Source organism: Exophiala dermatitidis, assembly GCF_000230625.1.
Source record: "Exophiala dermatitidis NIH/UT8656 unplaced genomic scaffold supercont1.7, whole genome shotgun sequence".
NCBI classification, from domain to species: domain Eukaryota; kingdom Fungi; phylum Ascomycota; class Eurotiomycetes; order Chaetothyriales; family Herpotrichiellaceae; genus Exophiala; species Exophiala dermatitidis.
Window position 1 is genome coordinate 2,531,348 of NW_008751652.1, and position 21,598 is coordinate 2,552,945.

The 21,598-nt window shown below is 51.2% G+C and overlaps 7 protein-coding genes across 7 annotated transcripts; 5 read left to right on the plus strand and 2 right to left on the minus strand.

Moving 5' to 3' along the window:
* Positions 1 to 241: 241 nt before the first annotated feature.
* Positions 242 to 1,626, minus strand: HMPREF1120_08715 (uncharacterized protein; the record flags this gene model as incomplete). Its single annotated transcript, XM_009162984.1, has 2 exons — positions 242 to 1,526; positions 1,577 to 1,626. 2 exons carry the CDS (start codon positions 1,624 to 1,626, stop codon positions 242 to 244), a joined length of 1,335 nt encoding a protein of 444 aa, XP_009161232.1.
* A 3,056-nt stretch (positions 1,627 to 4,682) lies between these two features.
* HMPREF1120_08716 (uncharacterized protein) lies at positions 4,683 to 5,993 on the minus strand (the record flags this gene model as incomplete). Its single annotated transcript, XM_009162985.1, has 1 exon — positions 4,683 to 5,993. One exon carries the CDS (start codon positions 5,991 to 5,993, stop codon positions 4,683 to 4,685), a length of 1,311 nt encoding a protein of 436 aa, XP_009161233.1.
* A 1,326-nt stretch (positions 5,994 to 7,319) lies between these two features.
* HMPREF1120_08717 (uncharacterized protein) lies at positions 7,320 to 8,111 on the plus strand (the record flags this gene model as incomplete). The annotated part of the gene is made up of 1 exon (XM_009162986.1): positions 7,320 to 8,111. The coding sequence occupies one exon, from the start codon at positions 7,320 to 7,322 to the stop codon at positions 8,109 to 8,111; it is 792 nt and encodes a 263-aa protein (XP_009161234.1).
* A 724-nt stretch (positions 8,112 to 8,835) lies between these two features.
* On the plus strand, positions 8,836 to 12,190 carry HMPREF1120_08718 (exportin-1; the record flags this gene model as incomplete). Its single annotated transcript, XM_009162987.1, has 3 exons — positions 8,836 to 11,032; positions 11,083 to 11,312; positions 11,399 to 12,190. 3 exons carry the CDS (start codon positions 8,836 to 8,838, stop codon positions 12,188 to 12,190), a joined length of 3,219 nt encoding a protein of 1,072 aa, XP_009161235.1.
* Positions 12,191 to 12,999: 809 nt separating this feature from the next.
* HMPREF1120_08719 (uncharacterized protein) lies at positions 13,000 to 14,975 on the plus strand. Its single transcript, XM_009162988.1, has one exon. The coding sequence runs from the start codon at positions 13,437 to 13,439 to the stop codon at positions 14,055 to 14,057; it is 621 nt and encodes a 206-aa protein (XP_009161236.1). The 5' UTR covers positions 13,000 to 13,436; the 3' UTR covers positions 14,058 to 14,975.
* Positions 14,976 to 15,144: 169 nt separating this feature from the next.
* HMPREF1120_08720 (MFS transporter, LAT3 family, solute carrier family 43, member 3) lies at positions 15,145 to 17,945 on the plus strand. Its single transcript, XM_009162989.1, has 4 exons — positions 15,145 to 15,700; positions 15,793 to 15,955; positions 16,057 to 17,115; positions 17,185 to 17,945. Exons 1-4 carry the CDS (start codon positions 15,511 to 15,513, stop codon positions 17,723 to 17,725), a joined length of 1,953 nt encoding a protein of 650 aa, XP_009161237.1. The 5' UTR covers positions 15,145 to 15,510; the 3' UTR covers positions 17,726 to 17,945.
* A 167-nt stretch (positions 17,946 to 18,112) lies between these two features.
* On the plus strand, positions 18,113 to 20,617 carry HMPREF1120_08721 (V-type proton ATPase subunit B). The gene is made up of 5 exons (XM_009162990.1): positions 18,113 to 18,543; positions 18,610 to 18,694; positions 18,756 to 18,811; positions 18,859 to 19,020; positions 19,073 to 20,617. Exons 1-5 carry the CDS (start codon positions 18,448 to 18,450, stop codon positions 20,201 to 20,203), a joined length of 1,530 nt encoding a protein of 509 aa, XP_009161238.1. The 5' UTR covers positions 18,113 to 18,447; the 3' UTR covers positions 20,204 to 20,617.
* Positions 20,618 to 21,598: the final 981 nt, after the last annotated feature.

Here is a 21,598-nt window from a genome sequence, read left to right on the forward strand (position 1 = left end):
TGCCCCCTAAGCATGGAGATACTGCAGGATACAGTACTATTCGCACGTTCCGGAATTCATCCTAAGGTTGATACCTTTTTTATTAGACCCATATGAAAAGTTATCTAGGATTTTGTTCATCTAGCCATGACATGTAAGGAGCGACAACAGTGGGAAAACATGTCAAAGTCTGGTCTTCCTTTGCCATCCACGAAACACCTCATGTTCTCCTGGTTTCATTCACTCATGCCATTCGTATTCTTCATGCGAAGTAGCTTCTCTTCCATCCGGAAGAGCTTGCGGCGGTCGTAGAGTAACCGCCGCTGCCAGTGCCGCTTCCGGTGCCGCTACCGCTACCGCTGCCGTAGCCGGACCCAAGTGTGGCCCAGGAAGTGACGGTGCAAGTGCTGGTGAACGTCGGGCCACTTCGAGTGCACGATCCTGTCTGGAAGACGGTCGTGGTGGCAGTTACAGTACCGGTGCTGCCACCGCCATTTCCACCCTGAGTCACAGTCGATACAACGGTAGAGGTAACGGTTTCGGTAGCGGTCGAGCCGCCTCCGCCATTGACGGTGGTCGTTTCAGTGACCGTTGAGGTAATGGTCGAACTACCTCCGCCATTGACTGTAGTCGTTTCGGTGACGGTGGATGTCACCGTGGACCCTTTCCCTGTGACTGTTGAGACGACCGTCGAGCCTGGCAGGGTAACGGTGGTTTCTCCTCCCTTGACGGTGGTGGTTTCGGTAACGGTCGAGGTCACGGATTGGCCTGGAGCGGTGACGGTGGAAACGACCGTTGAGCCTGGCAGTGTGCGAGTGACCGTGGTCTCCCCTCCGTTGATTGTGGTGGTCTCGACGACTGTCGATGCTGGCAGAGTAACAGTGCTGGTCTCACCACCGTTGACGGTCGTTGTTGAAACCACGGTCGATGCTGGCAGAGTGACAGTGCTAGTCTCACCACCATTGACCGTTGTTGTTGAAACCACGGTTGATGCTGGAAGAGTGACAGTGCTCGTCTCACCGCCATTGACGGTTGTGGTTTCAACCACGGTTGATGCAGGGAGGGTGACAGTACTGGTCTCTCCTCCTCCATTAACTGTAGTCGTCTCAACCACGGTGGATGTCACCACGGAGCCTCCAGCTGTGAGTGTCGTGGTCTTAGTCTCAGTGATGGTTGAGGCACCAGTGCAGGGCCCGACTGGTGAAGTGCCACCTCCACCTCCGGTAGTCACGGTGACGGTGGTCGCGCCAGTGCAGGGGCCGACGGGCGTGGTGCCGCCGCCGCCGCCGCCGGTGGTGGTGATCGTGATGGTCGAAGTAGGACCGGCAGGACAAGTACTTCCAGCACCTTTGGTGATTGTGAGGGTGGTCGTCGAGGGGGTACACCCACCGCCGGTGCTGCCACCACCACCGCCACCGCCGCCACCAGAGGTAGTGCTGCCACCTCCTACAGAGGTGCTGCCACCGCCGGAGCCTCCGGAGCCATAACCCCAGCCAGTGGTTGTTCCATCTCCTCGAGGAAGCACAGGGTTGGCAGCAGCAAAGATGCTAGAAGGAGTCAGATGATGAGCCTAAAGCAGTGTATGGAGGAGGGTTACCTGAACGCCGAGCTGGCCAAGAGGGCCGACTGGAGCAAGTTGACATACATGATCGGTGGTATAGATGACGGACGTTCTGGCTTTTCAGTGGCAGGTCAAACGAATGGAAGTTGGATGGAGCCTGTCGACTTGCTGGGAGCTGATGGTCCGGGAAAGGTCGCAGCTTTATAAGTTTTCAGGTGGAAGAGTCCCTGACACAGCATCAAAGCAGGAACAGAATGGTCTCTGACTCTGTGTTGCTTTGTCTCAACCTGGAGCTCATCTATTCGGCGCTATCCGTAAAGTCTTGAAGTTGAGGAACATGGACATGCATATGGATTGTGAATGAGACCAATATTTTCTTCCCCTCTCGGAATCCTGTTAGCAAATGCATGGAGAAGCAATGGTTGTGGACTTCTCTTCCGTCACCGTTCGCAGGCGAGTACGCAATGTCCGACCATCGAAGAAAGGCAGCCCATAGCCTCCTCTGGACCTTTCCCTGAGCAACATCCTTACACCGCATTTTAGTTGCCTGGCCATTGAACAGAGCAACTTGAGTCCAGCCACTCAAATGTGGAAACTGGGGTGAAATGGAATTAGAGTTGTATGTCGCTTCCCATATGGCGCCCATGAGTCTGGTGAGGGCACCCAATATGACGCAACAATACGTGAAGTGCCGCCGGATAAGGACATAGATGAAAGCACAGAATGCTGGGAGCTCCACATGAAAGCAGTGAAAAACCGGCCTTGTACAAGTCTGGGGAAAAAATCGTGCCTGCAAAATCTCTGCCCGCGGTCACGTCTTCTTCACACAATCGTCACTGGGATCTGTCCAGGAATAGATTGTAGAGACAGGTACTTGTTTCACCATACTGTCGAGAGAAGATCATCTCATGGATAGATCCAAATGCAGGAACGGGTTCCGGTCTCTTACGGATCGGAAGTCCTCGTCATCTTCATTCTGATCATAGTGGTACATTGATTATCGTGGACAGCCACTGTTCCTGAGAACGTTGTTTTCTTCCAGGGTTATGCCTCCAACTGTTTTGTAGTGAACTGGGTAGACAAGACAGTAAAGATGGATAGAAGGCCCACTATCACATTGAGCAAGTCTCTCGGATCCACGGTTGCCAGGAAGACAACAACTTCGTGTAACGCCCGACCGTCTGGCCGGTAACACAGCGTGTTCTGAGGCGAGCTGCAGGAAAGCCATACATTGGCTCTCGATTATCATCATTGTTCGCTGGTGGGTTTTCAACACGACCCACAGAACTTTGCGTTTCGGCTGAAGCCAACATTTGCAAGGAAATTTCTGGTTTCGACAAAATGTATTTCTTCGATCCGTCCTCCAAAAATTGCTCTTGTGCTGGGCAGCAGAACTGTCTCCAGCAGACAGGAGAGAAGTCACCAATGGAAGGCTGGTGGAAGTGATACTGCACTCAAGGTGGTGGTGGGACAACCTTATCAGGCTGGAAGTGAAGCGTGACACAGAACGCTGGCAGGCCAGTTTCCAGCCTGATGTCGCTGCATGGCAAGACTTTGCCCGTGGCAATCTTTCCACGCTGGATTGACGTACCAATTAGTCTCCCTCCACGTTACCAGTCGATAGTCGAGACAATGTCGCGAATAATGGGGTCTTGTACTCGAGGTGTACCAGGTCAGTCCATCGGCGGCCATGGCAAGAGAAGCCCGAGTACCGATCATCCTTTTCCCCACAGATGACTCAATACCGACCTTATGTTGCGCAGCTTTGCATGCTGTCTTAGACGTCGTTGCGCAATGCAGATGGAATGGGAAGCTGCTAGCATCATAGCCAACTCATGAAGATTCGGCAAATCCGTGCAAGTCATCCTACCGGACCTCCGGGAACGTCGCCGCAGTCGAGCGAAAATTAAGCATGTCCACCTCTTTCTAGGATCAGTAGGCGGTCCAAAGCATGATCCTCCCTGCATGTACGCGGTCTGGAGTGATTGGCTAAGACGAAGCCAGGTGGCTGGCATCTCACATGGACAGGTTGTCTCTCAAACAAAACCAGTACAGTCTTCAACATTCGTAGAACAATAGTCGCTGCATGATCCAGAAGTTGTTGTAGCGGGGCGAGGGCAAAAAGGCGGAGTAGGCGGTCGTTGTGAACGTATAATCATGACGGTGTCCTAAATTGCGGACGGAATGTGGGAGAGCCTCGTCAACTTCCCCAGTTCATGTCCGTTGAGCGTCTGTCGTACATCGGTAGACCGGAGCGCATGGGCGTGCCAAATATGCGAAACTTGAACATATCACTTACCAGGAAGTGGTAAAAGGGATCCAGGATACGAGTTGGTCTCAGCAACGTTACAGTACCTCACGTGTATGGTGCCAGAAACTAGACCTGCCCAGTACTAGCCAAGCATGCGTAGGCTTTGTGCAGATATGGGCTGAAATCTGTTGTTGCGAGGAGACTGAGGTTCAAGTTGTTGGCAGAAGATGTGGTCATCGAACTTGGCCTCCTGCCACCTCCCACCGCCCACTCCTGAAGTTAGGATAACAGCTGTTGACGTAGAATTTGCTCGTATAAATCACACTGCAAGCCTTTTGCTATGGTTTAGTAAGCCTTTGTCTCTGACTTCCATGGTCCTGGACTCCTGGACAGCTAGAGGTCATCATTCACAATTGCAGGCTCCAGAATACAGATCGCATCTAAATCTTGATCGAGATGCATGGGACTGGAGGCCATCGGTGCCGTTCGGTCCGACGACGGGTGAGGATGAAGGGCATTCATTGACCTATCTCACCGTGCAGCCAGTACACAAAAGTGGCCATTAGTGATGTTTTAGTCGCGACACCCAGGCGGCCTCGAAGGATACAAGGAGGCCACTACTAAATATTTGAACTGAAGCAGCGGCTGAAGTTTGTCCAAGAGGGCACAACTCTCCGCACAGGGTGCCCGAAGGCTTCGAGGACGCCGAACATCTCGCTCGCAATTACAGGGTCACGAAGCCCAGGTTGGAGAGAAATTGCATCCAACAAAAATAAGTGCGCTTCTCTAATGGGTATCAAAAGCTCCTTCCACAAAAAAAATAAAATCCCAAACGCCATGGAAACCGTCGTCTCCATCAGTCGTGATTCTGGAGCGGCTGGAAGACAGAGCCTATATCGAAAGGCTACTCACCCCCACCTCGCCCGTCATCCAGGCCGGCATCCCGTCCAGGTCAACAAATGATGTCCCCATCCCTGCCAGCTTGCGCAAACCTAGGAACACATCGGAACCAGAAAATGTAAGCGCGATATCGCCTTGATCGCTTCCCGGAGGGCCAGTATCTGTTTCCGCCGCCTGCTTTAAAAGTTTCTCGACTTTTACGTGGACTCGGTCCAGTGGTGCATAGTGGTCAGCCACCATGTGCCCAAATCGCTTGTCGATGGAGTGATGCAGCTCCTTGTCATCTGCGCCGGCGGGCAGCTGGACGCCCACGGGGCTGTCATGAGAAGCATGAACGTTGCTGGCAAAAGCACTGTATACACCACCTCCAGTGCCGGGTTTCAGGTTGCCTCGCAGTCTGCAAATACTCCGGAGAGATCTCGCTGTTAAGCTCGCTGACTGGAGTGCCCACCTCTCTTGCGGCCGAGACACTGCTTTTGGGATTGCCTCTAGAATTATTTTCTTCATCGTGGCCATGTTGACCCTTGACATTACCGCTTCTCCCGAGTCTCTCGCGCTCTTGGCACGCCCATCTCGCTTGATGGAGCCGGACAGGGACACGTACACAAAGGGGCAACTGTCCGGCAAAGCGATATACATGACTCTTCCGGCGTCTGTGGCGTGCTTGACGCGACGTGGTATCTTGGAGCTGCGAGGGCGGAAAGCGGCATCGAGCGTAATATAGAGTCTGATTATGGTAAGACCATACAGTGCTGGCATTCTGTGGATGTGAAAATGTGCTTTGACGAGAGGGGAGATCTCTGCTCGGAGTGATGAGACGAAGGTTCGAGGGGAGATTTGAGGATATTTTGTGTCGCAACAGTCATGGTTCAGTTTCCGTCTTTTCCTTGACGAATATGTATGCTCTTCCTCGTGTGACTCGTCCTGTAGTTTCGTAAGTGGCACCAACTTTAAGGCAGTCCACCGCAACGCATTATCATTTTGCTCCAGATGAGCAAAGTCGATGCTCGCGTGCTGATGTAGGGACAGCCCTCTGCGCCAGTCACCGTCGACTATGCGATCAATGATATCCTGCTTCTTGTAGTTTGACTTGTCGGTCAGAAATTGGCGGTATAATTTCTCCAACTCCTTGATAGTCTCGGCGGGGGTATGGAGGTAATCTTCCTCGTCAGCTTCGAACAGCTTGCGGTTGTTCAGAAGATAGGGAGTTGAGCTGCCGGGTTCCTTGAGCCATGATAGCACCAGGTCGATAATCGCCTCCCGCGACAATCTGCCCAGTGATTTGGCTAGAGCAGGCGCCATGAGCGGGTTGTCGAAAGTTGTGACTTGTTTACCCGCAAGATCGCGCGGTGTTCGTCACATAAACAAACCCGACTCATGATGATCCTGTGTCAAGATCTAAACGAGTCAAAGAGGCACGTGATAAAGTGACATGTGACTTCGGCTCTTTTCTCCCCTCAAAGCCCAAGTTCTGACATTCCGCTGTTCCACGACCACACTGCCGCCACCTCGAAGAGAACCGCACCACACGGCAGCCAACAGGCACCCCACGCTAGGGCTTCGTCATGCTAGTGACGAGGCATTGATTGGAGCTGATCATGCCCACACCTACGAGTGCTAGCAGAGAGGGTCCAGCACTGTCAAGCTTGACAACCAGCAACCATGTGAAATGCTTCGCGGTGGAAAAATGTTTCTATCCACCTCGAAGGAACACATCCGAGTCCTACTACTGCATCGCACACGCGTCTTCCCGAGGTCAGATATAGCAAGGCAGCCGGAAGCTGTACCCAATATCATGATCAGGACACGGCACGTTAGCTGGTGACCAGTGCTTGCGAAGGGCGCCGGTCCCGGCAGCTAAAAAGAGAGGGACCAAACTAAGTGAGTCAACGGAGGCTTGTGCGTCAAGAGCAGAAAAAAGCTCAACCCCTTGGTCGCACAACCGGCCCATGAGATCATGATGCTGCGATAAGAGAATATTGTAGTTTTTCAGAGTGTACGCCTTCTGTCAGATAGCAGACTTGTTTGCTGGAAAGAACGACCTTTTTTATCTTTAGGAGCAAGAGATCCAAGTCCAGCAAGATGCGGAAGAAGAAAGTCGTTTAGATGGTGGGAGGGTGGGCTTTGGAAAGCATTAGTATTTTCTATTAGACGTCGGCGTGGGCTCGGACGAACCGCCTGAAGCCTAATCGCCAGGTTAGGCCTTAGTTCGCCGCAGCAATTCCCGAAAGGGCTGCCATCAGCGCTGTAGCCCGCCCACGGCATTTTCGCCTTAGCAATCAGCTCTCCCACTCACTCCCCGCCCAAGGTGCGCCCACCACTTCGTCCTCCTCTTTGTGGGCTCCCGGTTTTTCACGCTGCCCTCCCTCAGCTTCCTTCCTACCCTCACCTCACTCCTCCAACATCCTCTGCTAGTCATTTCACCGCCGGGGACATACAACGCTCCCTGGGTTGAGAACATCGACGAGCCCGGCCACCCTTGTCGGGTTTGATCGCACGAACTACGACCGCCGAATTCGGTCGCATCCAAACCACGCGAAATTCCTTTCTATTTCCTCGTACATCGATCAATCATTGTAGCAAGAGAGACGAGAAGGCGCGGGCATTGAGCTGTTCGTTCAGAGGACAATGTCGACATATCGCGGCCGCACGGGGCCTAACTTCTCAGAGTATTTGAACAACTTGAATACTTTGGCCTCCCCTTACGACCAGGAGCATTTCTCTCCCGACGAAATCGAGTTGAACCAGGACCTGGCTATGTTCACGAACACCGACTTCACTCACTTTGACATGCCTCCTTTGCCCGAAGACGGTTCCTTCAATTTCGATGTGCACGACTCGAAGAACAACCCAAATGTCAAGTACGAGGATCTTCTCTCAGGCCCTGAACCGGTCCAAGCCTACCCTCCACCGAGCATGGAGACGTCGGGAGTTGAGTCTGCGACGTATTACAGTACCTACAACACACCCATTCAACCTGCGCCCGCACCAGGCGTTGTCAACATTGAGCACCGCGCCTCTCCGACCGCATCGATATCCGGTCCATCACAGTCATCGCGCAGGAAGACCGAGCCTACTGACCCCAGTACCCTCAGCGCCGAGGAAAGATCTCGGTTGGCTGCTGAGGAAGACAAGAGGCGGCGAAACACAGCTGCCAGTGCCCGATTCCGTGTGAAGAAGAAGCAAAGGGAACAGGCTTTGGAGCGCACCGTGAAGGAGGTCCAAGAGAAGAACGCGAAGCTGGAGGCAAGGCTATCTCAACTGGAGATGGAGAACAAGTGGCTGAAGGACCTGATTACCGAGAAGAACGGGCTTCAATCTAAGGAGGAGATGGCGGCGGCTTATCAACAATTCCGCAAGGAGAGCGAAGAGCGTGAACTGAAATCCTCCGAGCACACGACCGGGGTTGGTACCAACTGAAAAGCAACCAAAATCAAAAAAGAGAAAACATACAAAAAAATAAACCAAATGGTTGTTTCATTTGCACATAGATTTATTGTGGTTTTTGATACCAGATAAACCATATATGGAGACAATGATATCGTTCGTACTTACTGGCAACATGTCCATTCCGCATTTGAGAATCCACGGTACGCGACATCTATACTACAACTACAAAATGCGTATTGACAATCAGGCCGATGCTGTGGTCTGAAAGATCACGAGATTTGTGCAGCGGCGGGCAGTACTTCAGTGCGGCCGGCCCAGAAAGAGCAAGCTTAGTAATGCCTTCCAGCGAATAAGCAGTGGCAGTGATCCAGAACTTGGAGAACCACTCCGCCTGCGCTGATACTGCTGAAGTTGGACCGCGCCCGCTTGTTGCCTCATTCACGCGTACACTACGTTCTGCCTCAATTTGCCCACCAACATCCGTCGTCCTTTACGCCTCTCACTCTGCGATCCTGCGCAAAATTCATCCGTTCGTCGCCCAAGCTTTCATTTTCCTTCTCTCATCAGAGATCCTAGACGACTAACTGTCCCAGATCCTTGAGGTACAAACCCAAGTTTCCATCTCTCACTTCCAGTCCATCGATCGTACCGACATAAAGATCAACATCAAACCCAACCCTCTCCGCCACTTACTGGCACAAACCTCGTGCTTCCTCACGCTCGCAGAGCGCCTTACCGCCCCTCAACCGCAATCATGTCGGTAACCGTTGCGGACCTTGACGCCACAGTCAAGGCATTTCAGGAAGGCAAGGGCGAGGTGCAGAAACAAGCCCAGCAAAAGCTCAATGAATTCAAATCAAACCCAGATGCGTGGTTGATGGTGGATAAGCTTTTGCAAGAGTCGACGTATATGCCAACGAAATACCTCGGGCTACAGGTTCTCGACGACGTGGTCAATACGCGCTGGAAGGTCCTTCCTCGCGATCAGTGCTTAGGGATTCGCAATTTCGTCGTCAACCAAATCCTACAGGCTTCCGAGACCGAGGAGTCGCTCAAGGCCAATAAGCTCTTCCTCAACAAGTTAGATCTGACTCTGGTCACCATCTTGAAGCAAGAATGGCCGCACAACTGGCCTACATTCATCAACGAAATCATCTCGGCAAGCCACAGCTCGTTATCCATCTGTGAAAACAATATGACTATCCTCCGCTTGCTGTCAGAAGAGGTCTTTGACTTTTCTCAGGATCAGATGACCTCGGTCAAGGCTAAGAACCTTAAGACCACCATGTGCGCCGAGTTCTCATCGATCTTCCAGCTATGCAATGAGGTCCTCACTACCGCCAACTCAATAAGCTTGGTGAAGGCGACGCTTGAGACTCTGCTTCGCTTCTTGAACTGGATCCCTCTGGGCTTCATCTTCGAGACTCAACTCATTAACACCTTGGTCACCCGCTTTCTCGAGGTGGATCAGTTTCGCAACATCACTCTCAAATGTCTGACTGAGATTGGTAGTCTACAACTGGGCTCCCAGTATGATTATGACGAGAAGCTTGTGCTCATGTTCACCGAAACCTTGACCGTTGTTGCTCGGACCTTACCTCTAGAGACCGATTTCCGCGAGGCATATGCGAAAGCTAGGCCCGCCGAACAGGAATACATCCTCAACCTTGCCATCTTTCTTTGCAACTACTTCTCAGCGCACCTCCAAACCATCGAAAGACTACCCAATCCCGATTTCCTCCTCCATGGACACTTCTACCTCATCAAAATCAGCTTGATTGATGACCGGGAGATTTTCAAAATCTGCCTCGAGTATTGGAACAAGTTGGTACAGGAACTGTATGAAGAGATGCAGCAACTGCCGATGACCGACCTCAACCCTCTGATCAACATGGGTGTCAGTGGACTCGCCAACGGCGGTGCACCTCATCCGAGCACTCTCGCCAATTATCCTCTCCGCAAGCACAAGTATGCCCAAGTTTTGTCCAGTTTGAGACAAGTCATGGTTGAGAAAATGGTTCGACCTGAGGAAGTCCTCATCGTGGAGAATGATGAAGGCGAAATTGTCCGGGAGTTTGTCAAGGAAAGTGACACTATCCAACTCTACAAGACCACACGCGAGTGCCTCGTGTATCTGACACACTTGGATGTCGTCGACACGGAGAACATCATGTCCGAAAAGCTGCAGCGACAGGTTGATGGCTCCGAATGGTCATGGAACAATTGCAACACCTTATGCTGGGCCATTGGCTCAATATCAGGCGCCATGAATGAGGAGACTGAGAAGCGGTTCTTGGTAACCGTGATCAAGGATCTTCTGGGGTTGACTGAGATGAAACGGGGCAAAGACAACAAGGCCGTGGTAGCCAGCAACATTATGTACATTGTGGGTCAATACCCTCGATTCCTCAAAGCTCACTGGAAATTCCTGAAAACTGTCGTCAACAAGTTGTTCGAGTTTATGCACGAGACGCATGAAGGTGTGCAGGACATGGCATGTGATACATTCATCAAGATTGCCAACAAATGCAAGCGTCATTTTGTTGCTCTTCAGCCGGGCGAGACCGAGCCGTTCATTGATGAAATCGTCCGAAACATGCAAAAGATCACGTGCGATCTCAGCCCGCAACAAGTGCATACATTCTACGAAGCTTGCGGTTATATGATCTCCGCACAAGGGCAGAAGAGCGTACAAGACAGACTCATTGACAACCTCATGGCGTTGCCAAATGCAGCATGGGACAACATAATCCAACAGGCGAATGCAAACCCTGCCATTCTTCAAGATGCCGAAACCATCAAAGTGATTGGCAACATCATGAAGACCAACGTGGCCGCATGCTCATCTATCGGACCTTACTTCTATTCGCAAATCGGCCGCATTTATCATGACATGCTCAACATGTACCGAGCTTCCAGCCAGTTGATCTCGGATTCTGTTGCTTCAGGAGGTGAGAGGAGATTTGCCCATGAAGAAATCGTTGATACTAACCTAGTGTAGGTAATGTTGCAACTAAGACGCCAAAAGTGCGTGGTCTCCGTACGATCAAGAAAGAAATCTTGAAGCTCGTGGACATCTATGTGCAAAAAGCTGATGACCTGCAAATGGTCAATGACAGCATGGTACCACCGTTGCTTGATGCCATTCTGCTCGATTACCAGCGCAACGTGCCTGATGCCAGGGATGCTGAAGTTTTGAGTGTGACCACCACCATCATCCATAAGCTACACGTACGTTGGTCCCCAAGAAGATCTCGGCATTCGGTCAGAGACCAGTTATTGTAATCCAGTGACGATTGTGCTAACTTCCTTCTTAGAATCTCATGGAAGACAAGATCTCCCCAATCATGGACAGTATCTTCGAATGCACCCTTGATATGATCAACAAGGATTTCCACGAATACCCTGATTTCCGTGTGGAATTCTTCAAGCTCCTGCAGGCTATTAACCTGTTCTGTTTCTCAGCCTTGCTGAAACTCGACGGCCGCCAGTTCAAGTTGATTATCGATTCTTGTATGTGGGCCAGCAAGCACGACAATCGCGAAGTCGAGAACACCGGTCTCTCGATGTGCTTAGAGTTGATCAACAACATGGCCGAGACCGACCCTCAGACCTCAGGTATCTTTTTCCAGCAGTTTTACATCCCAATTCTGCAGGACGTTTTCTATGTTGTCACAGATTCGGACCACAAAGCTGGCTTCAAATCCCAGTCCATGCTCCTGGCTCGCATGTTCCAGTTGGTTGAGACCAACAAAATTTCACAACCCCTGTATCAACCTGGCCAGGCTCCTCCTGGGACAACCAACAAACAATTCGTCAGCGATTTCACGGTTAATCTCCTGAAAACCGCTTTCCCGAATCTCCAGGAAATTCAAATTCAGCACTTCGTTACCGGTCTGTTTACGCTCAACGAGGATGCCACCAAGTTCAAGACTCATCTTCGTGACTTCTTGATCTCGCTCAAGGAGTTTGCGGGTGATAATGCCGAGCTGTATGCTGAGGAACGGGAGCAAGAAAAGAGAGATCTGGCGGATGCAGAACGTCAACGTGCAATGAAAGTTGGCGGTCTGATCAAGCCCGCGGATCTGGACCAAGATGACGAACTCTGACTAGAAGAGGGATTACGGACTGAGTTTGCGTTGCGCGAGACAGACTCAACTCAGCCTGTTGGACCATCGGTTGAACATTACGCCCTGGAGCAGACAACGCCGGAAGAAGAAGATTTCGAAAGCGGCTGGATGTTCTACAAGTGCTGAGTGTGCGCGTGCCATGGAGTACTAGGGCCGCACACAGGATGGGACCCGTTGGGCCCATCAACAAATGCATACAACGTTTTTCCTTGAGTCATGTTGTGATACCAGAAAGCAGTGCCATGTGGCAGAGTTTAGATGATGGCAGGAACGGCTGCTTGGGCAGACGCCCGGGTACAGCCAAGCACGAGTTTTTCACACAAGACCGAGTGATCGGATACATTTGCTCTTGAGAGAGACTACGAGACCTTAGAGCTTATGGACCGGTCGAGCGCAGATGAAATGTGTAGACTTTTCCAAAACGATGTATATGACAGACGTCACTCGTGATCTTTGTATGGTTCTACACATTAGATCGACAGGGGTGAGCATGGAGTACCGGCGAGGGAATATGCGTGTCGTTATGGAGGGCTGGATGCTTGTACTGTGTACTATTATTGTCTTCTGGCCAGATTGGTCGGATGTGGATAGCGATGGGACAGCCTTGCGAGGCTGTGGCTGGCCATATTCAGTCAGACACAAACGGACAAAGCTCCCAGCGATTATTGTCGGCCTCTCCGTCAGTGGCTGAGGGCCAAGCAGGGGTGTAGCCGGTCTGACAGAATCGCTTGGAAGGCGCCGGCTTTGTCCCTGGCAAACCAAACCCACAAATTAAGGCCACGTCATTTGACCTCATGTGGACTCGGACTCGGACACGCCCTGCGCGCTTTAAATGGCGCTTTATTAACTGGGCTGCTATCCACACCGGCATCGCACCGTTTGATCTGCCCCGTCTGTGCTTGTGATTAACATAACACAATCAAACTGACCCTCGCTGACTGCATTCTATACTCTGATCTTGGAGTCAGCAATTTAAACGCAGCTACACTGCCCTTATATCTATTCGCGCGGCTCAGACGCCTCAGCCATTCCGACCTTATCTTTCCGGTTCCGAATCGTGTGCCGTTCAAGTTCGAGGCATTTGCACTTCTCCAAGTCACCAGAACCATACTCGCTGCCACCGTCTGGTACCCGACCTAAGCAGAAGACATCCTCGCCGAATGCTACGGGACACAGACGGGCTGAAACTACAGACCAGATTTATTAGACATTCTTTTTAACGACAATGTCATCACCCTCCGCTGCCGCAGCAGCCTCATCGCTCCCACCACTAGACTCCTCACGCAACGCCTCCAGAACCGGTGGCTCTAGACGCCTCGGAATGCAGACTGCATCCCCCGCACGCCGTGCAGGCACTGGCTCTGCAACGCAGATTATCACACCCAACGGATCTGCTTCTTCACGCTCAGTATCGCCCGAACCACTCGTCCTGCGTCTCCGTGGCGCCCATGAAGCCACTGGGAGCGACAGCGCGCGCAGCAGTCGCCGACGCATCCAGTGGGCCGAGGATGTGGTAGACAACGAAGGACTCGGGCGGAAGTCGAGTAAAGTCTGCTGCATATACCACAAGACACGGGAGTTTGGAGAAAGCTCCAGCGAAGAGGACAGCTCCAGCGATAGCGATTCATCAAGTGACAGTGATGACGGCGGGAGTGATAGCCCCGATGACGGCGGGGCGCGGATGAGCGGAGGCCGAAGAGGAAGAAGACATCCCCACGACCATGCGCATGGCGACGATTGTGGGCACGGGAAGGGCAAGGGCAAGGGCAGGAGAAAACCCAGTCCGAATGCCTACGAGAGAATGCCAAAATATAATACGAAGCGCCAGGATCCTGTGCAGAGATGAGACCTACGAAGTTGTACCGGAAAGGATGGGAGTCTGTTTGGAGCGAGGAAGTGATACAGCCATAAGGCTTTCTATGCAGATGGGCGCTCTACGAAAGATGGGCGCTCTTCGTGTCGATTGCGGCCCTGCTTACTGGGACGTTGCCGCTACTTGCTGCCACGGCTGGATAACGTGGGGGCTCAGCGATGGCGTTTTCGGGTAATGAATTTGCTTGCCTTGCTGCTGGATCATTTGAAGGAGAGGATCGTCCTGCTACCATCGCCGCACCGACGTTGCCGCCGATTCGTCTCTCGTGCTGTCATATTGCAATGACATCAGGTTTGCGAAACACGAAAACCCGTTGTTATGAAGCAGGCGGAAGTGTTGACTTCATTCTCTGCGGAACTTGATACACCAATCGCCATCTCAGCAGCCACTGTGCAGCAATGTCTCAACGACCTTGCTTGAAGCTGGCAAGGCCTCCGAAACCAAGGATCTATGCCCCGGCGTGTGTTCCTACGTCTTCTCTGAGAAAAATTTGCTCTTTGTTGTTACAAGGCATTGCCTTACGGTGGTGGAAGCACCCTTTTACGAAGGCGGGACCATTAGCGATACGATCATGGAAGAGATGAAAAAGAATAATGCTTTGACCATTTCATTGCATTCAACGATTGACCACATCTGGCCGTTTTCCTCTGACCTTCCACGTATGCGAGATGCGATAGCTAGACTTCCAAACCGGATGGTGATACACGTAGTATGTACTTCAGTGTGATGAATTCAACTTCGTCTAGTAAAACGGCTGTGACGGTAACTTCTCAAATGATTCTAATATCATTTGCATGGTCTTCCAGATAACATATTATGAGGCACTGCTGTCTTAGCGACAAATTGCGAGATAGATGTGATACCAGGAAATGAACCTGCAAATCTGCCTGGTATATCGTGGCCGTCATAATGTTCTGATAGGTCCTGGAAGTATTCAGACGAGTTGAGTGACCGTAGAAGTCATTGGCACCAGAGACGCAAGGCTGAAACGTGCAGGGAGTAAAACGCCACAGCCGACCACAATAATAATGGCGTTTAAAGGCAATTTACTTGACGGTAACGATTCTGCATAGAGGAGGTTCAGGTTCAGAGTAAACATGCTCCATATTGAATATCGGTTTAGAGCTTTCTCGTCCGTTGTTGCTTGTCTGATGTCCAGATCGCGATCTTGTGTGTGGATCGATCGCCTCGGAAACCCAAGTCCGACACCGCCATTTTTCTAGCAGTAGCATCCGCTGCCAACATGTGAACCACAATTTCCTATCTTTTCGATTCTACTGCTTGCTCGCTTTGCTTACTGTACATACCCTGTTTGCTTACCCTGCAGTGTTGTTCGATTTCATTCTCGTTCTTGCTTGTCCTATTGCCTGTTTGTTTTTCCGCTCCGCGCCTATCCGAACAACAATATACCAGACCTTTAATTCTAATGTCCTTAGCGCAGCACGTCTCGACCGTCGAAGGGGTCGATGACGACCCCGACATCTGCTGCCAACCATTGACTCGCCAGGCGAGCGTCGCGCCCAGCATCAGCTATGACCCTCTTCCCAATGTCGGGCACCGCCATGAGAAGCTCCAGACCCTGGCACCGTACGAGGTGCCGGCGCCGAAACGACTAGGTAAGTACAGCACATTGTAATCTCACCGAAAGAGATCCGAATCTTGTATTATTGGGCGATGTACAACAATCCCTAACACGCCCTCCCCACAGCCCAGGTCATTGTCGGCGTCCTGTCGTGTGTCACAGCCTCGGGGATTGTCTTTGGGTTTGATGCACTCAAAACTATCCTGATCGACGAGAAAATATATCGAAAATACTGTAGCGCCGAGGAACTCCGAGAGAACGTACGAGTGTGTTACATGCAAGACCAAAGGTGAGTGTGAGCTGCCTCAGCACGAACAAGTGCTGAGCATTGCCGGAAACCAAATCCTTGATTTTCGAGAGATCAACAGCTCATCGATATGTTTTGGAAAGGTTAAACCTCATCTTCGTGATTGCGTCCGTCACAGCAAACCTCTCAGCCCTGTTGGTGGGCCGGATCCTAGACAGACATGGGCCGCGGATATGTGGGATCTTCAGCGCGATCCTTCTGGCCCTGGGAAGTTTGTTGATGGCCTACGCCCAAGACCTGCCGTTCGACGTGTACTATGCAGGAAGTTTCCTGATTTCTCTCGGCGGCACATTCACATTCGTGCCTACTTTCCACCTATCCAACACATTCCCCCGGTTCCAGGGTCTTATTCTGGCGCTGGTGACGGGGGCGTTTGACGCATCGGCGTCGGTGTTTTTGATCTTCCGCCTATTATACCAGGCCACACATCACGCATTTGGCCCACGTCAGATCTTCCTGGTGTATCTGGTAGTTCCGGCATTTATTCTGATCACGCAACTGACCATGATGCCTTCGCGGAGCTACGACACCCGTGTCGAGCTCGAGACCCGGATGGAGCGAGCCCAGGATCCGGCTCAAGACGTGCACGAGTCCGACGAAGAACTCAACAACGCAGCCGAGATCATGAGGGTGCGGTCGCAACGTGCCAGCCGTCGTCGACAGTCGATAACGTCGATCAACGAATTACTCGGCGGGCCTGCGGAACAACAGGAGCATGAGAAGAAAGAACACGAAAAAAGAGTCACCAGCGGCGTCTTTGGCGTTTTGCACGGCGTCCCGGCCTCGAAACAGTTCCGCACACCGTGGTTTATCTTGATCACCTTGTTTACCGTGCTGCAAATGGCCCGCTTCAACTTTTTCATCTCGACCATCTGGTCGCAGTACGTGTACATGTTGGGATCCGAGGAGGAGGCCATGCATATCATCGAGTACTTTGATCTAGCACTGCCGATTGGTGGTATTGCTACTGTTCCGTTTATTGGGGCCTTGCTCGACCATACCAGCACCGTGGCCGTGTTGAATCTGTTGGTCTTGATGAGCACCCTCATTGGCGTCCTTGGCGCTGTTCCTACCGTCTGGGCCGCTTATGCCAATGTCACGCTCTTTTGCCTCTTCAGGCCGTTGTATTACTCTGCCATGTCGTAAGTTGAGCAACTCACAACTACCTAAACCAACGCGGTAGGCTAACTTGGTTTACTTCTTTCCTTCAGAGACTACGCAGCCAAAGTCTTCGGCTACTCCACCTTTGGCACCGTCTACGGCGCCATCATTTGTTTGTCTGGTCTGTTCACTTTCACCCAATCGGGTCTCCAGGCCTTGGTTCACAATACCTTTGACGACGACCCAGAGCCACTAAACCTGGCGCTCGCTACTGCCGGTTTGGTTTTGGGGGTTATCCTTGTCATGTACGTCGACATCAAGGGCCGACAGATCCAGAGGGAACGACAACAGGCAGCGGCCAGAAACGGCAGGGCCGGTGCCGGTGCTGGTGGGAACAACTTTGTTCCTGATGAGAGATGGAGTTTATTACGATCGGGACCTAATACTCAGAATGGGACGGCCGGCGGAGGTGGTGCTGGATACGGAGCAGTATCGCCCGGAACAGCAGCGGCAACTGGTGACAATGCTGTTTCATCAGACGACTCCTCAGATAGTAGAAGAGGCGGTGGAAGTTTGAGAGGGTTGAATCCCCGGTCGAGTAGGCAGACGTTGAAATCGTTGTCGACGGTGCAAGAGACGGGGGAGGCGTAATACCAACACCAACGCCTGAACTTGGACGGCTTGACTCAATGGACGGGTATAATAAAGGGCACAGGTATAAAATCAGTAATACAGGACAGTATATGGTATAATACAGGACAGCCTTCTGGTAGGTACATAAGTAGCTCCATACCTGAAGTAAGAGTGGATAGGTACTCAGGTACCTTGGAAATGAACCTGCCCTAGGGTACATTGATATTGCTTTGCTGGATTCATGATCGTATCGAATCCTGAATTCTGATGGTACAGTCTTTAAAGGTTATTAGATTCGAGATGTACCTTGTCAATGGCTTGACGTTCACCTGGCGGTCACGGTCACGTGAAGACACATGCAGATGACGATCATCAGCCCCTGCCACTGCCACCTTCGCAGGTGCTGTGCAATCCAGTAGCTACCGCTTCATATCAAAAGAGCCTGATGCTCTTGTCCACAGCTGCATCGCGTCAATTCAAGCAAATACCAAGCTGTATACCGTGAGGGTAAGCTGTAGCCTCGACTTGAACAGCTGGTTACCTACAGTGAAGCCACAGCCACAGCAGCCACAGCAGCCTATCAGTTCGAAAGTGTCAAGATCCTCCGCAGCTTGTCCGCCTGCATCATCGCTCTTCAGCCATTCGCTCCTTCACCCAACTGCTTTTGAACCCAACAACCGAGTCCTTCTTCCTTGTATACGCTCTCTTAATCATCAGTCGACGATCGCGAGGCCGCCAGCATGGCCGGAATAGATCATCGTATGCCTACGGTGCAGCCCAGACTGCGATACAATACCATCGGAGGTATCAATGGACCACTGGTCATCCTTGACAATGTACGTCTGAGGACAACCCAAGCTCAAGGAGTGTTTATGGCCAGGCACTAATGATTTGCCTTCCAGGTCAAATTCCCCAGATACAACGAGATTGTCAGTCTGACATTACCCGATGGTTCGGAAAGATCTGGGCAAGTGCTTGAGGCAAGGGGTATGTGATACCATGGCTGGACGTGCTATAACAGAAGCAAGATTGACACAAGCGGTTGCAGGCAACAGAGCTGTCGTGCAAGTTTTCGAAGGAACCTCCGGCATTGATGTGAAGAAGGTCTGTGTCTCGGTTGTACGATTTGCGCTCAAGCTGACGCGGAACAGACGAAAGTCGAGTTCACCGGCCACAGTCTCAAGATTGGTGTCTCGGAGGACATGTTAGGTCGTATCTTCGATGGCTCCGGAAGAGCAATTGACAAAGGTCCTAAAGTGTTGGCGGAAGATTACCTGGACATCAACGGAAGCCCCATCAACCCATATTCAAGAGTACGTCGTACCAGAAACGACATTGTGCCCGCTGTGTGCTAATTGGACAAAGGTCTACCCCGAAGAGATGATTTCGACTGGTATCTCGGCCATTGACTGCATGAACTCGGTCGCTCGAGGACAGAAAATCCCCATCTTCTCGGCCGCCGGTCTCCCCCACAACGAAATTGCTGCTCAAATCTGTCGACAGGCCGGTCTGGTCAATCAACCCACCAAGGATGTCCATGATGGGCACGAGGAAAACTTCAGTATCGTCTTCGCAGCCATGGGTGTCAATATGGAAACTGCACGATTCTTCACCCGAGATTTCGAAGAGAACGGATCGATGGAAAGAGTGACGCTCTTCCTGAACTTGGCCAACGATCCCACCATCGAGCGCATTATCACGCCCCGACTGGCCCTTACCACGGCAGAGTACTACGCCTACCAGCTGGAAAAGCACGTGCTGGTCATCTTGACAGATCTGTCGGCCTACTGCGATGCGCTGCGAGAAGTCTCCGCCGCCCGAGAAGAAGTTCCCGGTCGACGTGGTTACCCTGGTTACATGTATACTGATCTGTCCACCATCTACGAACGAGCCGGTCGTGTCGAAGGGCGAAACGGGTCGATCACGCAGATTCCCATCCTGACTATGCCGAACGACGATATTACGCATCCCATCCCCGATTTGACGGGATACATCACGGAAGGACAGATTTTCGTGGACCGTCAGTTGCACAACAAGGGTATCTACCCGCCCATCAACGTCTTGCCCTCACTCTCGCGACTGATGAAATCGGCCATTGGCGAGGGCTTGACCAGAAAAGACCACGGTGATGTGTCGAATCAGCTCTACGCCAAGTACGCCATTGGACGTGACGCGGCAGCCATGAAAGCCGTGGTCGGTGAAGAGGCGTTAAGCTCGGAAGACAAGTTGTCGCTGGAGTTCTTGGAGAAGTTTGAGAAGCAGTTCATCTCACAGAGTCCTTATGACAAGCGAACCATCTTCGACAGTCTGGACATTGGGTGGAACCTGCTCCGAATCTTCCCCAAGGAACTGCTCAACCGGGTCAACCCCAAGATCCTGGATGAGTTCTACGCTAGAAAGGGCCACGGCAAGAAAGAGAAGGGTAACAAGGACACGAGGGACAATACGGACAGTGGGCGGCAAGTCAACGGCGAGCCTAACTTGTTGGACGTTTGAATTGACCAAGATTGATGGCAATGATTGTTCAACGAGGTTGTGGGTGGCCGCGATCGTGTAGGACACGAGCAGCAAGAATGAGTCAATCACTGCAAGACTTAGTCATATCACAACCGGCGTGACGGAGTGAGGCGGCACTAAGTGGTCTTGTACGAGTGCAGGAGCCTTTGGAGGAGGCTGCTTGATCCAGTCTTGCACTTGCGGCTTGTAGTATTTCAGTTGCCTAACAAGTGGTTTTCTGGGAGCTCTTCCAGTAGGTACATAGGTAGAGGATGAAGCACTGCGGTCTACAGCAGCAGTAAGACATACAACTGTACGGTAGTCCGTTGAAGCTAGCCGAATATTCGCAACGCACATGCACGGGTTCATCCGTTGAGCAGTACATTGTTATACAATCTTGTCGATTCTGCCACATCAAATCTGTCTGTGGCTTGGTTCTTTGGCTCGGATTCTCCCCGCTGCAGTGTCATGAAATGCGTGTGTCGTCTGAGTAGTCTGCGGGTCAATTTCAGACGACGTTCCGCTGATGTCATGCTTTTCGCTTATCTGGACATTCTCAGCGAAGGCATCTCTTCGAATTGTCTAATTCTTCCCACGACGGCCTTCTCAAAGCCGCATGCGACTCAACTGTGCAGCACAATGTGAATTAAAGTTGCGAATGTTCATGTAAGGCTGGCTCTCTACTAATCTCAGCTCACCTCAATTGCAAGGTACAAACGAGGTAATGCCAGCCAAGCTGGATGGGCAGCCTGTATTTCACACAATAGTATCCTTATTTCGTACAAAAACTAAACTACTTTTGGCAATGCCAAGAGCACTTCTACTATAAGGTTTATAACACTTAGAGATTACAGCTGGTTACGCGCTACATTACTACCTTACAGCGCAATGCGCAAGTTAGGCTACCGCCAATAGGCGGCAGTTCTACCGTAGCCACTTTTCTACCGTAGATCTACCGTAGAATAGTTATAGTAGTTAAATAACCGTATTAAAAAGTTCTACTCTACTAAAAAGTTAAAAGCGTATATTTTTACTAATATATCTATAATATTAGTTCGATTTAATAAGTTTCTTTTTTACGTCTTTTTTTACTATCTAGTACTAGACTATTACGATAAAAGTAAAAGAAAAGACTATTTACGCTATAAACTACTACGCTATTACTATAAGTCTATAATCGCGAATTCTCCGAAAAATTTTAGGAATTTAAATTATACTTAATAAAAGTACTAGTTATTGGCTAATACTAAATAGTATTAGTATATCTACCCCTAGACCGTCACGGTATATATACCGTAGTTAGTTATCTACCGTATTTCTACCGTAGTAATATTTCTACCGTAGGTTTACCGTAGTCCAACATGGTAGTGGCGCCGTAAGGTAGTTATCTACCGT